This window comes from Stylophora pistillata, chromosome 1, assembly GCF_964205215.1.
Source record: "Stylophora pistillata chromosome 1, jaStyPist1.2, whole genome shotgun sequence".
Lineage (NCBI taxonomy): Eukaryota > Metazoa > Cnidaria > Anthozoa > Scleractinia > Pocilloporidae > Stylophora > Stylophora pistillata.
In genome coordinates, this window is record NC_142519.1 from 57,707,978 (window position 1) to 57,721,904 (window position 13,927).

Below are 13,927 nucleotides of genomic sequence, written 5' to 3' on the forward strand. Positions count from 1 at the left end.
TTTATATTAGTTTTGTTTTGTGGGGTACAAGATGACCACCTCTGTGTTTGAAGGCATTGTGCATCTCTTATCGTTCTCACAGTTAAACCTGCCTTTGATGAAACTGATAAAAATAAAATTGCTCCTGTTATCGAGGTAAAAAAGTTTCCTTTTGCCCCAAGACACCTGCTGTCAAAATCATTCTTCAAACTTTGGACTAACAGGAAAAAAAAACCAGCGGCCTAATATAGTCGGAAACTTTTGAGCAGGTAGTTGAATAAATAGTTATCTAGAATAACAAAGTCCTGTTATGAAACGGGCTTTCTGATGACGCAGTCTCGTTCAGATTATTTTTAATTTCTTGTAAAAGCGAAATGAAAAAGCTTGGATGTCACTCCATCTAGCTCGTGGTTTTCATTTTCGGAAAGTTACCGGCTGATAATAAGATAATTTTACGTCCTGTACTCAACGGCATGAAGAAGTTTTTAATGCTTTTTAGTGCGATTATTTTCTTTCCTGGCGTCGCTGTTTCAAAAGGTAAATCATTATGTTTATCTTTCTAAATTTTTCCCTGGGCAAGTGGTTTATTGCAACTCCGAGTAATCGATGAGAGTTTTCATATCGCGTAAGAACACGCGTCAGTGTCGCAACAGCCAAACAAATGATAGCTAATCGTTTTTGCTGTCCAATTAAGTGGATACGATTTTTGTCTAGTCAATTCACAAGTAGTGAACTCGAGCGTCGCAAATCAAGTTAGATTGGTGTAGAGACCAATACGGAAACACCATGGTAAATATGTTACTTTATTTCGTAAAATTTTAGTTCCTTTTTGTGACTTTCGAAGCGAATGAGGTGTAATTGTATTTTGCTAATTTGTCTTTTAATTGTGATCTATTCTTTCCTTTTATTTAAGTTCTCAAAGCGTCTATTCGTGATACACTTTGGATCAAATTGAAATACTTGTAGTATATGTTTCAAGGTCTTTCGTAACCTGATTTTAAACCTCACAATTTTGTTCAACGCGGTAACTATTTCTGTAATGTCGGCTGTGAAAAGACTGCCCTTCAAAACAACGAACGATATTGAAATTTACCCTGACGAAAATAAGATATCATAGGTAGAGAGTATTTGATTCCAAATCGAACATCACCATGGAGATAATTTGGATATATCAACAAAGTTGAAATGGTAAATTGGCCACCGTAATGATTACAAAAGCTGACGTTTCGAGCGTTAGCCCTTCGTCGGAGCGAATAGAGGAATTGTGGGTTGTGTGTGCTTTTTCTGCCTTTATATATCCAAATTATTTCGTTACTCCCACCGACGCAGCCCCAAACAGTTTCTTTCGAAACTATCAGCCTTTATCACCATGGAGAGATTTCAGTCGATCTGGATTCGTTGACTGAAATTATTTAGCTGTGGTATGATAAAACCACAACCATTTAAATGCTTGTAATTTCATTGAATTCAGTTACACCCTTACAGTATGCATATTCTCCATACTGCCATATATATGGCAATCTGCGGTCTTTCCTTACACTTAGGTAGCACGGAAAGCCGTAAAATCTTGAACAAAAGCTCATCTTTCAAACCGGCAGTCTAAATCTCACAGGGATCAACGAACCCTTTTCATTCCACTAATTTATTCTTATTTTTCTCGTTGCCATGTTCCCACCAATACAGTAGCTCCATTTTCTGCCTTTAAAAGCACATACAACCCTCAATTCCTCTATTCGCTCCGACGAAGGGCTAACGCTCGAAACGTCAGCTTTTGTAATCGTTACGGTGGCTAATTTACCATTTCAACTTTGTTGATATATCCAAATTATTTCGTTACTCCCACCGACGCAGCCCCAAACAGTTTCTTTGGAAACTATCAGCCTTTATTCTCCATACTGTTCTCTAAACGTTTCCTAAGGTGCTAACAAGGAGAATTTTTTTAACAATCAACAGCTTGTTTGACTGGTTATCATCTCGTTCTCGTGACGTTAATGTGTGATTCAGGGGTGATATTGTAAGAAATTAGATGCTAGTCTGACTCCTAGCGGTTAAAGGCCGGGTTAATTACGAAACAAAGGTTGTTTTATTGTGTACTGCTGTACGGTATATTTCTTGTGAAGTTTGATGTTCTAGCCGCCATTTTGGAGATGTTGGAGCCTAGGAGAGAGACTGAAACAGAAGGTTTTCTTTGATACTGCGGAGGTCTCCTCCAGTGCCCTTAACGCGCGCTCTGCTTAGCGTTCACACCACGCATTTCTGAAGCATTTATAAATTTTCTTATTCAATAAAAATTTATAACCATTTACCAACCAAAATATTGCCATCACTGAAATTATGTGCTGATATTTCAGAAGTAAATTTGTATTTTCTTACTTTAGTACTCACTTACCGGAAGTCATTTCTTGACGTTTTCAAGCAATTGACTTTGACAGAATCGCTTCTAGTCCCAGAGGAATTTAATCAACATCTCTCTGAAAAATATATAAGTCGACTATTGTAGCCCTCACCAAAACACACCAAGACGACAAGGAACTGTTTCGATAAGAAATGTTTGCCACCAGGTATGTTTCGCTCATTGCAGCTCTCTTCGCCCAGCTTAAAGCGCATGGTAAGTTACTATTCTTTCATAAAATTCTACCCTTCTCTTCAGCTTGTTTTAGCGCGATGTAGATGGAATAAACTTTCGTGTGCTCTCTGTTCTGCGCTTTAAAAAAAGTGTGACGTAGTTGTATCGTTACTGGAAATTCAGTATTTATTACTGGTGCAACATTAGTTACAGACCACAGCGTAACGAGTTCTTGAGTCCTTCCTTTACCGATATCGATGCCTAAGTGGAAGAATTCACGAGACGGTGCAAAACGAATGTTAATTTTCTGTAGCGGGGAAGTTCGCACGCAAGCCGAATTTGTGGCAAGATTTTTGAGAGAACTGCCACTTGTAATTACCGAGTAAGGCAGTTAATTTATAGGAAAGAATGGTATGGCAATTGCATTTATTTCTCATCACAATCAGGGCACATTGTTACCTGTTTGAAGCAAACAGTAATCGGTGGCTGTGTGTTGTGATGACATTTATATCAACACGAATCGGTGCCTGGCAAAAGTTTCCGTGTTGAAATAATCGATTACCTTTTTCTGTGATACGACTGTTACTTTATGTTTAATTTGCGCAGTTACTTCAGAGGAACAAAGTCTGATTTGCACAACTTTCATCCTTTCCCTAACTCAGTTTTTCAAACTTTGAGGATTCTAGTTTTATTCGATTCCTCAAAGGGTATTAGGTAACTGAAACACAATAAACCGAAGGCATGGAACATATGAACAATTTTGTCAAATAAACATATTTAAAAGAAGAGGAAAAGGAACAATGCAAAATATAGTTTCCAAGGAACAAAGTTTTTCAGGTAAAAACCTTGAATTTTATTGTTGACATTCTACTCAAAATTTGCATTTATACCTATCAGTCAAGCTGAAAGCCCATTGTGATGTAATACAGCTCTATCAGCCTTTTCTGACAACAGTCGAATAAATTCTCGTGCCTAGAGTTCCTTCTCCATGCTGCTTTCTCATGGTTTCGTTTCGCTGCTTTTCGTTGGTTTTTGCAGTAAGCCAATATCTGAAAAGCTCTCGTCAAAGTCGTAGTTATACCTGTTAAGTGGAATGCATTTAAAGGTTTAACATGAGTGAATTTTCTTCCCATGGGAATGACGATAATGCAAGTAAAAGCCGAAAAAGCGATCATAATTACATCTTCTACCATTACTATAATTACTTAACCATACCGATGATTTAAAGCGATAAGTTCTTTTTTTAACAAACCGTAAAAAGCAGATCTTATATATTAAAGCTATCTCGTTCGATAGAGATATTGATCGAGACTTCAGAAGACATTGTTCGAATTTTCATGTACAGCTATATATCCCAACGTCACGAAATAAAGGAGTAAATTCGAAGGAAAGCTGACTATTACTTATCTAACCACGTTTATAACAATTATTCGTCGAGTGCCTGATGAAAATAAGATAAAAAATAGCTATATCGGGTTCAAGACGTGGAAAAGAAGTAAAAAGTTGTCATTCTAATAAAGACAAATTCTTAGAATGGTTGGTAAAAATGCTTTGTGAAAGTGTTGTGTGATCGCGGTCCGGGTGAGTGTAGTCCTGAGAAGGACTGTTGTCGGTGGCAGTGACTAACGTTTCGACAACCTGTGCGGAAGTCATCATCAGAGTCAAGTGAATAGTCGTTGTCCGAGGAATGTTCTTAGTCCAGTTCGTGTAAAATGATTGGTCAGTTTTGCCGTGATGTTATCGGCTGTAAGACTCAAGTGGCGTAAGTCGGTCGTGAATGGTCTGTTTCGATCCGTCGGTAGAGTTAGGTCTTTCTGTTCGGTTCGTTTGTAATGTTAATGTCGTGAATGAGTCGTTTGTATGGAGTTGGTAGTAGTTGACACCTGTTTAGGGGAGTTTGTTCTAGGTTAGTAAACCAGCTTCCGGAGTCAGTCGTTGAAAGCAGCTAGTGCTGTAGGTTAGGCATTGCGTAGAGTCCCAGTCAATGTCTGTGTTCAGTTAGTCTTGTTACGAGGTTTCTGCCAGTCTTTCCGATGTAGGAGGCTTGGCAGTTGGAGCAATTGATCTTATAAATCGCTCCCTGTCTGTTCCTCGATTCGTTCTTGCCTTTAACGTTGGTTAGTAACTGAAGCAGTGTGGTGATGGATTTGTGGGCGACGCGGATATTGAAGGGCTATAAGATGCTCGAGATGTTCTCAGACATACCTTTTATATGTACGGTTTGGTTGCTGTAGTCGTAGAAGTTGCGACTACTACGACGAAAAAAATGCGAGGAATGCTCTGTTTGACCCATGCACCAACCATTCATATTTCTGGTTTGTGGTATTGGAGCTTAGATTCCATGACTTAAAAACCAATCGAAACTCATTAAATGTAATAGATCTCACAACGGGAGCGGAGTTCGAACGAGGATTTTAAAGAATGGCGAAAATAAAGGCAGTCCAATCAAAAGGCGTCTCTGGGTTCCACAAATATATTTGAGCTGATGAAAAGAAGACTTTACAAATTGTCAAGAGTCATTGTTCTTGTTCCAACCTCATGGACTGTTTCCTGTTTTTTTTTTTTTCGTAAATGCTACTACGAAATGAACAAACTTTACGATCGTTTTCCCCCTGTAGCTACCACTCCGTTCATATAGGGAAAACCAGTCTCATCGACGCCTTCAAATCCGTAGGCTCCCAGATCCCATCGACCGCGTTTCGTATCCTCTTCATAAATCTGCGTTTGAATCAAATTTCTTTCTGTCCGGCTCCTCTGGGTGGATCAAGTATGCAAGTGGTTACATAAGGTCATAAAGTACATGTTTCTTTCTTTGTGACAGAGGCAGCCATCCCGTCTTTTAAAGATCAATGCATGAAGTGGCATAATATCTACCGAGAAAAACATCAGGTAAACACTAATGGACTCTTTACACCCTGATATCCGTATCCATGTTCACCTTACTTTTCTCTCATGGTATATCAGTTTTCTTTGGTCCTGACCAGGTGAATTCTTTTCTTGGGCTGGCGATCATTTCCTGAATTCTCATGATCTTAATAAACGCTGACTCAGAAGTATGCTGCTGTGGGGAAAATTAGACGTTGATCATTCAATTATTGAAAACTTTCAAAATCAAGATCACATCCACGAACTGATTTACCCGAAATCGAAAAAACGAGTCTGAGAATCCTACATTTTTGGATAAGCCGTTGTTCTTTAGTTTTCAAACTTATTAAAGTACCTATCCCCATTACTTAAGTCAAAATTTTACTGTTAATAATCAAGTCCACTCTAGAAATACTAGGTATGCTAACTTAATTTAGTTTGTCCTAACTATATACGCAAGACAGAAGGTGGAAACTCTTTCGTAGTCGGAGCTTGCAGACTATGGAATAAATTATCTTTAGAATTAAGACGTAAAGATTCTTCCTCTATTTAAGAAGAGTCTTTTTAATGTAATTTTTAAAGAACAGTGAAGTCAAAATCATTTTACTATTTAGCTTAATGCTTACCCTTAATTTTAATTTAGGGCCCAAGTTCATTAGCTTTTAGCTGTTTAGTGCTACCCTCTATAAACAAAGTGTTTACTTACTTACTTACTTACTTACTTACTTAATTACTTTTTTACTTACGTAACTGTGACAAATTAAACTTTGGGACTGACTTAGAAATTCGTTAACAACTTATAGGTCGACCCCGTGACGTGGGATGACACTCTTGCCAGTGGAGCTCAAAGTTGGGCAAACTACTTAGCGGAAAATAATATTTTTAAACATGCGTCTGGAATTCAGCCAGGAGAAAATCTATACCTGTCCGGTTCTCCTCTGCCAGAGGAGCCCTGTACTGAGGCAACACAGCTTTTCTACGGAGAAATTAAAGATTATGACTTCAACAAGCCTGGATTCTCAATGAGCACCGGCCACTTTACTCAGGTAGAATTACTTTTGAAAGGCCTGCAGTAAGGTAAAGGTCATTATTTCTCGCCGGGGTGGGGGGGAGGGGGGAGGGGGAAGAGGAATCAGAGGAATTTGAGGGGGGATCAAACGGTTTTTAGGGGAAGTGAAGGGGAAAACAGTCGTCGCCTAAAGAGCATTAAGAGGGGGATTATAGAAAACTGACAGCAAATTAACTGCCAGTGAGGGAGGGAGTGGGGGATGGGGGAGAGGGGATCGTATTAATGTTACTTTAAGAGCCTTATGCGGGAATCAGGTAAATTTTATCGTTATACATCTAAAATCCTCCAAACCCCAATCCTCCCTCCCTAGACGATGAAATAATGGCTGGTCCGTTAGGCAACTTTTAATAACTTACAGCGATTAGGACAAAGTTTTGAGAAAACATCAGGAGACTCAGAACAACTTTAGGTGACTTCAGGCGACTTAAACTTCATATGAGCGATCAAATCAAACTTCTTTAGTTTCCAAAGCTTTTTCGGTCCGCGGAGTTGACGACAGCGGGTGAAAAAGGCCCGTTACATAGGTTGTGATAAAAATTATCTTACAATAACTTAACTTTTATTTTTGTATACAATGTGTTTTTTATTCTCATAATTAAACTCAGCCTCAAATGCCGAGGATTGAAAGCCACCTAAACCCAACAGCGCTGTAGATCCGCTAGAACAAAATACTGCGTGAAATACAGAAGCGATAATTTATCATAGTTGAATACCTTGCCTACGTCTTCCGCCCTAGGCCTCTTTTCTTCCTCTTCCACTTCCTCTTCCTTTATTTTCTCCCACTCTCTCCTTTTCTTCTCACTTCGCCTCTTTCATCTTTCCAAACCCCAATCTTTTCTCCGAACCGTTGCACAACCGGTAGCCGGCTACCTCTACCCGAGCGACAAAAATTGTTACGTTGAGTCACGAATTGACGGTCTTCACTTTATTTTTTCTCAGGTTGTCTGGAAGAAAACTAAAAAGATTGGAGCAGCGCAGCAAACAAGGAGAGATGGAAGGCTTGTGGTTGTGATTCGTTATTCCCCGGCTGGGAACTACGTCACAGAGAAAGCTTTCAGAGAAAATGTTTTACCCGCTCGATCAGGAAACGGAATTGGTCAAATACATTCTTGTTCAGCCCTCACAGCCTTTCTTGTCGCATTTGGAGCTATTTTGAAGTTTCTCTTTTAATGTTTTCACCCTTACTACGCTATGTAGCAAGGAATTTCAGTTTCTCCTCAGTAAAGAGTTTTAAATTGATTTTTCTTATGTCAAGTGAACCATAGTTAACACGCTGTTAATTATTACAATTAAGTGCAACGTTTTGTTGTTCAAAATTTAAAGGTAGTGGTCAGTTTTGGTAGCTGTTAGAGATTTGCTTTGACAGTAACAAATGGAAAAAGATCTTCCATTTAATGATATGAAAATGATGAAATGAATGTTTGTTCTGCGAAATAAGAAGCACTAACAAGGTTGAAATGTGACATTTTTTCCGTTTCTTGTGATCCCTTTTTTTTTTTTCACCGAATTTTCTGCATAGGCAAGGAATCGTTATATATCAGAAATCGTTATATATCAAAAAAAAAAGGAAATATATGAACTTCATATATTCATTGTATCTGATTTATCATCACGGGTTTATTACGAATCAACTTAACGGCCTGCTCCCAGTTGGATTGTTAGCTCAATTGGTAGAGCGCGGCACTAGTATCGCAGAGGTCAGTGGTTCGAATCCCGTACAGGCCTGATTTTTTTCAGGTCTGATTTTCGCTATTACATAAATAGCGCTTTCTACTGCGAGGATCGTGCATCATACGTATCTACAACCGCAGTTCAAAATATATGAACTTCATATATTCATTGTATCAGAAATAAAGTCTGAAGGTTTGGAGCTAAATTCCGTCGATAAAAAAAGTCGATGATCGCAATTTTTTTCGCTAAGTTCTTTATTTTAGGACCTAGATTCTATCGACTAAGACTCAGTCGCCAAACACAGCACGACCTTTTCATTATCTGTTTGGTTATGTTGCGCATCGTTTTGTGCGTTGGTTTGGAGTATCACGCTGATTGTGGTTAAGGTGACAAAGAACATTGTTCCCACTTCGGCTATAAGGGTTTCCGTGAAAACCAGCGAGTATTATGGTTGCTCTGAAATGAAATGAAATTATTTTAAGGAAAGAAAGAATGTAGGGGTAATTTGGTTTTTTTTTTTTTTTTTTTCAAAGAAAATACTTTTTGAAAGTTAAAATATGTCTCTGCATGGAAAAATTATTTTAGTTGTTTATACCTTCTGTTCTAACTCACCAAGAGTAGTTTTGGAGCGATTTGGTATTCATGTCAAAGTTTGATAACTTTATTATTTACTCAAACAACAACAAACATATGAAACATATGTATGAACTGCGGTTATGAAACGTATATGTGCACGATCCTTCGCAGTAAAGCACTATTTGAGCAATAGTGTCTGATTTTCACTATTGCTCAAATAGTGCTTTACTGCAAAGGATCGTGCACATATACGTTTCATAACCGCAGTTCATACATATGTTTCATATGTTTGTTGTTGTTTGATTTATCATCTACGGGTTTATGTCGAATTAATTTGATGGCCTGCTCCCAGTTGGCTTGTTAGCTCAATTGGTAGAGCGCTGCACTAGTATCGCAGAGGTCAGTGGTTCGAATCCCGTACAGGCCTGAAATTTTTTTCAGGTCTGATTTTCACTATTACTCAAATAGTGCTTTACTGCGAAGGATCGTGCACATATACGTTTATTATTTACTGTTACTCAGGAGAAAGCAATTATTTATCTTCGCGGTTTTGGTTATTATACCAAAACCATATTCGTTTGTTGTAGAACACAGACAATAAACCGAATGTGGTAAAGCGAACATGTTTCCAAGTTGTTGTGGAAAAAATTTCAACAAAATAGGGTCGCGTCGCAATGTGGTTTAATAACTTTGAATTTCTTTGTGAAATAAAAAGTGTTAGTAATAACTTTAATAAAGACAGCTTTGTAAGAATCCTACATTGCATTTACCTGATATTTTGTCGCCGATGTTAGCCAAGCGAAGTATGTTAATCAGTCTCCTTTTTCAAAAGTTCTGCTGCATAGAACAATTAAATGTTTCAAGAAATTCTCCTATAATTGTTCAAATTTTAAATAACTAAAACTTCTTTTGTAGAACAAAGAATTCAAAAAAAATACTCAAAGATTAAAATGAATACAACGTGATGTTTTAAATAATAAATATCTGTTTTGCTTCACCTCAACACTCCCTGTGGGCAAGTGTAAGTTATGAATTATTTATACACTCTGCTTTATTGTTTTAAACGAGTTGTTTGTTGACAGGAAATTAAAAGACTGCTGGATGGAAACACTTCGTAACGACAGAGATGTAGTACACCCCAATCTTAAAAATGCAAGTTTATTTTGCTCTCCTCTGCTTCAAATTGGGTCTGCTGGTAAAAGCTTACTTTGGAGGTGAGATGCGGAATTCAGTTGCAATCTACGACAATTTATGGCATTAATCATGTCTAAGTTAAAGTCACAATGCAGTTGCAAGTTAGTTTCGAACTTAAAAAAAGTTCAAGAATTTTTGATGCTCCGGGAAAATTGTCATAAGAAATGAAAATGCTCTGTAGAAGGCGCGCTGCTCTAGCAGAATCTCGGCTCTTTCGCTTTCCTATTATTTCCTAGCTATTCGTTCGGTAACTGAATGTGTTCAGTCGCGTAAAATGTCTCCTACGAACTAAATCCATGGTTGACGGCTTATCAAAGGTATAAAAGCGCAACATGACCGACTCTTGTTCCCTGGGATTACGCTCTCGTCCAGCCGAAAGCGAAGGAGGAATTTGAGTGCCAACCGAAACTGCCAATAGAGAAGTTCACGATCCAACAAAAGACCGACAAGACTTCATAAAACAGTCCGTTAGTTGCAAAAAGTTTCCTTCGACAACGCATACATAATGAGATGCAGACATGTTTTTGCTCTCTCTGTGATTTGTTCGCTTTTGGCCATATAAATTTATAACATAACCAAAGTAAAGCGCGCGCTCTGATTGGTCAATTTAGCGTCCCCCATTTGCCCATGGGTGTACGCTGCTGACGTGAGCAAATGCAAAGACTATTTTTCCGCGCGCGCTTGTTTTTTCTGGTCGCGTAAGATTTGTTGAATAAAAGGGAACTCTTTCGCTACAATGTATCAATGATATGTTATAAAACAAATGGTAAACACCACAGCGTACACTATTGAGTTATGGATACACTTGGGAGGTTTGCTAAGCACTCAAGAAGCTAGAGTCGCTCTCGGCTATGCCTCGAGCGACTCTTACGCTTCTTTCGTGCTTAGCAACCTCCCGCGTGCATCCATAACTCAATAGTGTACGCTGTGGTGTTTACCATTTGTTAATTATCAGCAAGCCCGCCTGGTAGCGGACAGTAACCTAAGGTTACTTGTGACAGCATTGAGTGTATTTCTTTATTTATTGTACGCTAAGGGGCAATATTCCCGCCGAATTCCGGTTGGTCATGCATTTCAAGAATCATACTTCGGAAATTTGCATCTCTTGGTTGACCGGTTAACGTATGACTATTATTCCTAACTTCTATGGTTACCAGAAATTTCAACTCCCCTGCAGCAAATAGTGAAACAATCAAGTATGGTAATGCAAGGAGGTGCAAATGGTCGAAAAGTCGTAATGTTTACTACCCCAACACGACAGCCTCGACGCAATTTTTTTTTCTTTCTGGAGACGTGCAGACTTATCTTTTTGGTGAGGTAAGGGATACCAAATCCTATTGAAAACTGATTAAGAATGCCACCGCGGCACACATCGGCTCACAGATCAATGGCATTAGGAAAGAGGACAAGACTCTGGCAATCTTTGATTTTGAAAAAAGCTGACACCCTAAATGATCACTTCTCTACTGCAGGCGAAAAACTCAGCCATGAATTTCCGCCACTTGATCATGATCATGATAGGTAGTCTAATTAGAACCACACTATTGCGCCCACATTTTCCAGAGTATGAGCCTCACTGAATCGGAGTCATTACACGTGCCTTACTATTTACCAAAATTAAAGTCCAAGACTGCTTGTGGGAACGAGGTCGCACCAAAGCTGTTAAAAATGACCAATACAGCTATTTTCCCTTCGTTGCTGTCTTTCTTTAAAGTAAGCGCTAGCTGCAACGTTGTTCCCACCATGTAGAAAACAGCTAAATATTATATCCGTGAACAAAAAAGACGATGACATCGATAAACGCAACTACCACCGCCAAATTACATTACTCGGTGTCCCTGGTAAGCTAGTCAACTGTAACGTCCTCCATTACATCACATTTTGCCATCGACAACTTCAGCCCAACTGGCGTACAAGGAAGGCCACTCTACAGAACTGTTACCAGTTTAAAATGACTGAAGATTGGTGAAGAGTGTCGAGCCACGTTTGGGGGCTATCCGATTAGAATTTTGAAATTTTGAAGTTTTCTTAATTTTCTTAAAAATCCTTAGTTTATCCTATGAGCAACTTGCTTCATCCGTTATCTTTGATGAAGTACTTGATGCTAATAACTTCTAGATACTACCCAGGTGAAATCAGTTCAACACGTAATCAAACAGTTTCAAACGCCTAAATCCTAATCTAGCCTTTCCAAGTGAAATATTTTAGCCAGCATTAAATTTTATATTCATATTTAACAGAGGCAGAAATTCCGCCTTTCAAAGACCAATGCTTAAAGTGGCACAACATGTACCGTGAAAAACACCAGGTAAATAAAAACCGTATGGACTCTCACTTGGAGTGAACCGTATGAGCACGCGGGTTACAACAGTGTGCATTGTGGGAATGTGGGGCATGCTTTGCGCAAATAAGATTCATTACGCGAACTCTCTATCTATACTTAATTATAAATCTTCAATAATTCAGAACGCGTCATCGCCAAGTCTCACTTTGGGGTATCACATGGTTTTTCAGGGGGAAAGGAGGGAGGCTGCCAATAGAGTTTAAAGAGTAAACTATAGAAAATTGATTGTAAATTAACTGTCAATGATGGGAGAGCCCAGGGGAGGCTTAGGTAACTTATATTGTGACACAAACAAAATCCCTTGACCTCTCCCCCTCCCTCCCTCCCCCCCCCTTCATTTCGGAGATCGTCTTATAAGTTGCCATGGCAACATTTTAAATGATGATGTCAATTAAAGAGACGTCTGGACCTCTTTTATTTAGAAGGCTTGATAAGCAATCGATAAGCATGGCTCAAACATTGGTTCGTTACATCACACAGGTCGACCCTGTGACGTGGGATGACACTCTTACCAGTGGAGCTCAAAGTTGGGCAGATTATTTAGCGCAAAACAATCTGTTTAAACATGCGTCTGGCCTTCGGGTAGGAGAGAATCTGTACCTCTCTGGTTCTCCTTCACCCGAAGAGCCTTGCACTTCTGCTACCCAAGCCTTCTACGGAGAAGTCAAAGATTATGATTTTAACAAGCCTGGGTTCTCCATGGAAACCGGACACTTCACTCAGGTAAATTTACTTTACTTTTTGAAGTTATTTCTGATATAATTGAAAGGCTCCCATACAGATCATTGAGCCTCTTTCCACTGTGGAGCATAGGTGGGTACCGGTGAACATTTCGAGAAAGCTGGCCGGGTGGTAATTAACATCCTAGGGCCCAGTTGTTCTAAGGCCGATTAGCGCTAACCCAGGATTAAATTTTTTAATCCGGCTGGTTTCTTTATTTCTCTGTTCAAAAGCCGTTTTGGGATAATTTTCGAGCTCATTCTCGTCTCTTCTATTTTCTGCCAGGTCGTTTGGAAGGACTCCAAAAAGATCGGAGCCGCCCAGCAAATAAGGGGAGATGGAAGACTTGTCGTGGTGATTCGCTATAGTCCTGCTGGAAACTTCAATACAGACGGAGCTTTCGCTGCAAATGTTTTGCCTGCCCGACTTGATAATGGATCCGGAGTTAGCGGTGTGCGTTCTTCTACGGTTTTCGCCGGTCTTTTGGCTGCTCTTGGACTTACTTTTAATTTACTTTTCTGAAATATTCATTTGAGCTACACTGTGATCTGGGAGTTTCCATCTTCTGTCTAGACATGCTTAACTTTATGAGAAAATTGCTTATTGAGTAAATTTTTAAAACTCATGGTAAACGTTAAGGCTTTTGGCACTATTTGTTTTCACTATTTTTTTTTGTGCGTGAAAATTACATATATCTTCTTCATTTTTGTGTAGATAACGGCTTTGAAAGTATATTTAGCAATAAATCATTGTCCATTATATGAGAGCTTTCACGTCTCGCCACAATATCAAAAAAAACTTGAATTACATAAATTCGCTCTACTTAATTACAAATAAAGTTGAAACTCGACTTACGATCGTGGTCACGTTTGATGAAAACGCAATTCAAAGTATGTTTTGTCCACATCGCTAGTCTGGGTTATTAAAAAATAAAAACGTTCCT

At 38.9% G+C, this 13,927-nt stretch overlaps 2 protein-coding genes across 3 annotated transcripts; both read left to right on the forward strand.

The window, feature by feature from the left end:
- Nucleotides 1-137: 137 nt before the first annotated feature.
- Nucleotides 138-8,314, forward strand: LOC148743294 (Golgi-associated plant pathogenesis-related protein 1-like). Of its 2 annotated transcripts, none has more exons than XM_088725649.1 (4): nucleotides 138-768; nucleotides 5,367-5,434; nucleotides 6,214-6,456; nucleotides 7,419-8,314. In XM_088725649.1, exons 2-4 carry the CDS (start codon nucleotides 5,399-5,401, stop codon nucleotides 7,647-7,649), a joined length of 510 nt encoding a protein of 169 aa, XP_088581775.1. In that variant the 5' UTR covers nucleotides 138-768; nucleotides 5,367-5,398; the 3' UTR covers nucleotides 7,650-8,314. The 2 variants fall into 2 exon arrangements, with proteins under 2 accessions (XP_088581775.1, XP_022799084.2); XM_022943349.2 differs by having other exon boundaries at nucleotides 138-516.
- A 1,468-nt stretch (nucleotides 8,315-9,782) lies between these two features.
- On the forward strand, nucleotides 9,783-13,834 carry LOC111337117 (Golgi-associated plant pathogenesis-related protein 1). The gene is made up of 4 exons (XM_088725638.1): nucleotides 9,783-9,940; nucleotides 12,161-12,228; nucleotides 12,745-12,987; nucleotides 13,270-13,834. Exons 1-4 carry the CDS (start codon nucleotides 9,877-9,879, stop codon nucleotides 13,504-13,506), a joined length of 612 nt encoding a protein of 203 aa, XP_088581764.1. The 5' UTR covers nucleotides 9,783-9,876; the 3' UTR covers nucleotides 13,507-13,834.
- The last annotated feature ends 93 nt before the right edge of the window (nucleotides 13,835-13,927 follow it).

Bases quoted from the DNA above. Each gene is read 5' to 3' on its own strand.
- LOC148743294 (XM_022943349.2), top strand. From the start codon at position 453: ATGAAGAAGTTTTTAATGCTTTTTAGTGCGATTATTTTCTTTCCTGGC. The intron at 5,435-6,213 runs GTAAACACTAAT...AACAACTTATAG, and splicing joins TCTACCGAGAAAAACATCAG to GTCGACCCCGTGACGTGGGA. The intron at 6,457-7,418 runs GTAGAATTACTT...ATTTTTTCTCAG, and splicing joins GCACCGGCCACTTTACTCAG to GTTGTCTGGAAGAAAACTAA.
- LOC111337117 (XM_088725638.1), top strand. From the start codon at position 9,877: ATGCAAGTTTATTTTGCTCTCCTCTGCTTCAAATTGGGTCTGCTGGTA. The intron at 12,229-12,744 runs GTAAATAAAAAC...TACATCACACAG, and splicing joins TGTACCGTGAAAAACACCAG to GTCGACCCTGTGACGTGGGA. The intron at 12,988-13,269 runs GTAAATTTACTT...ATTTTCTGCCAG, and splicing joins AAACCGGACACTTCACTCAG to GTCGTTTGGAAGGACTCCAA.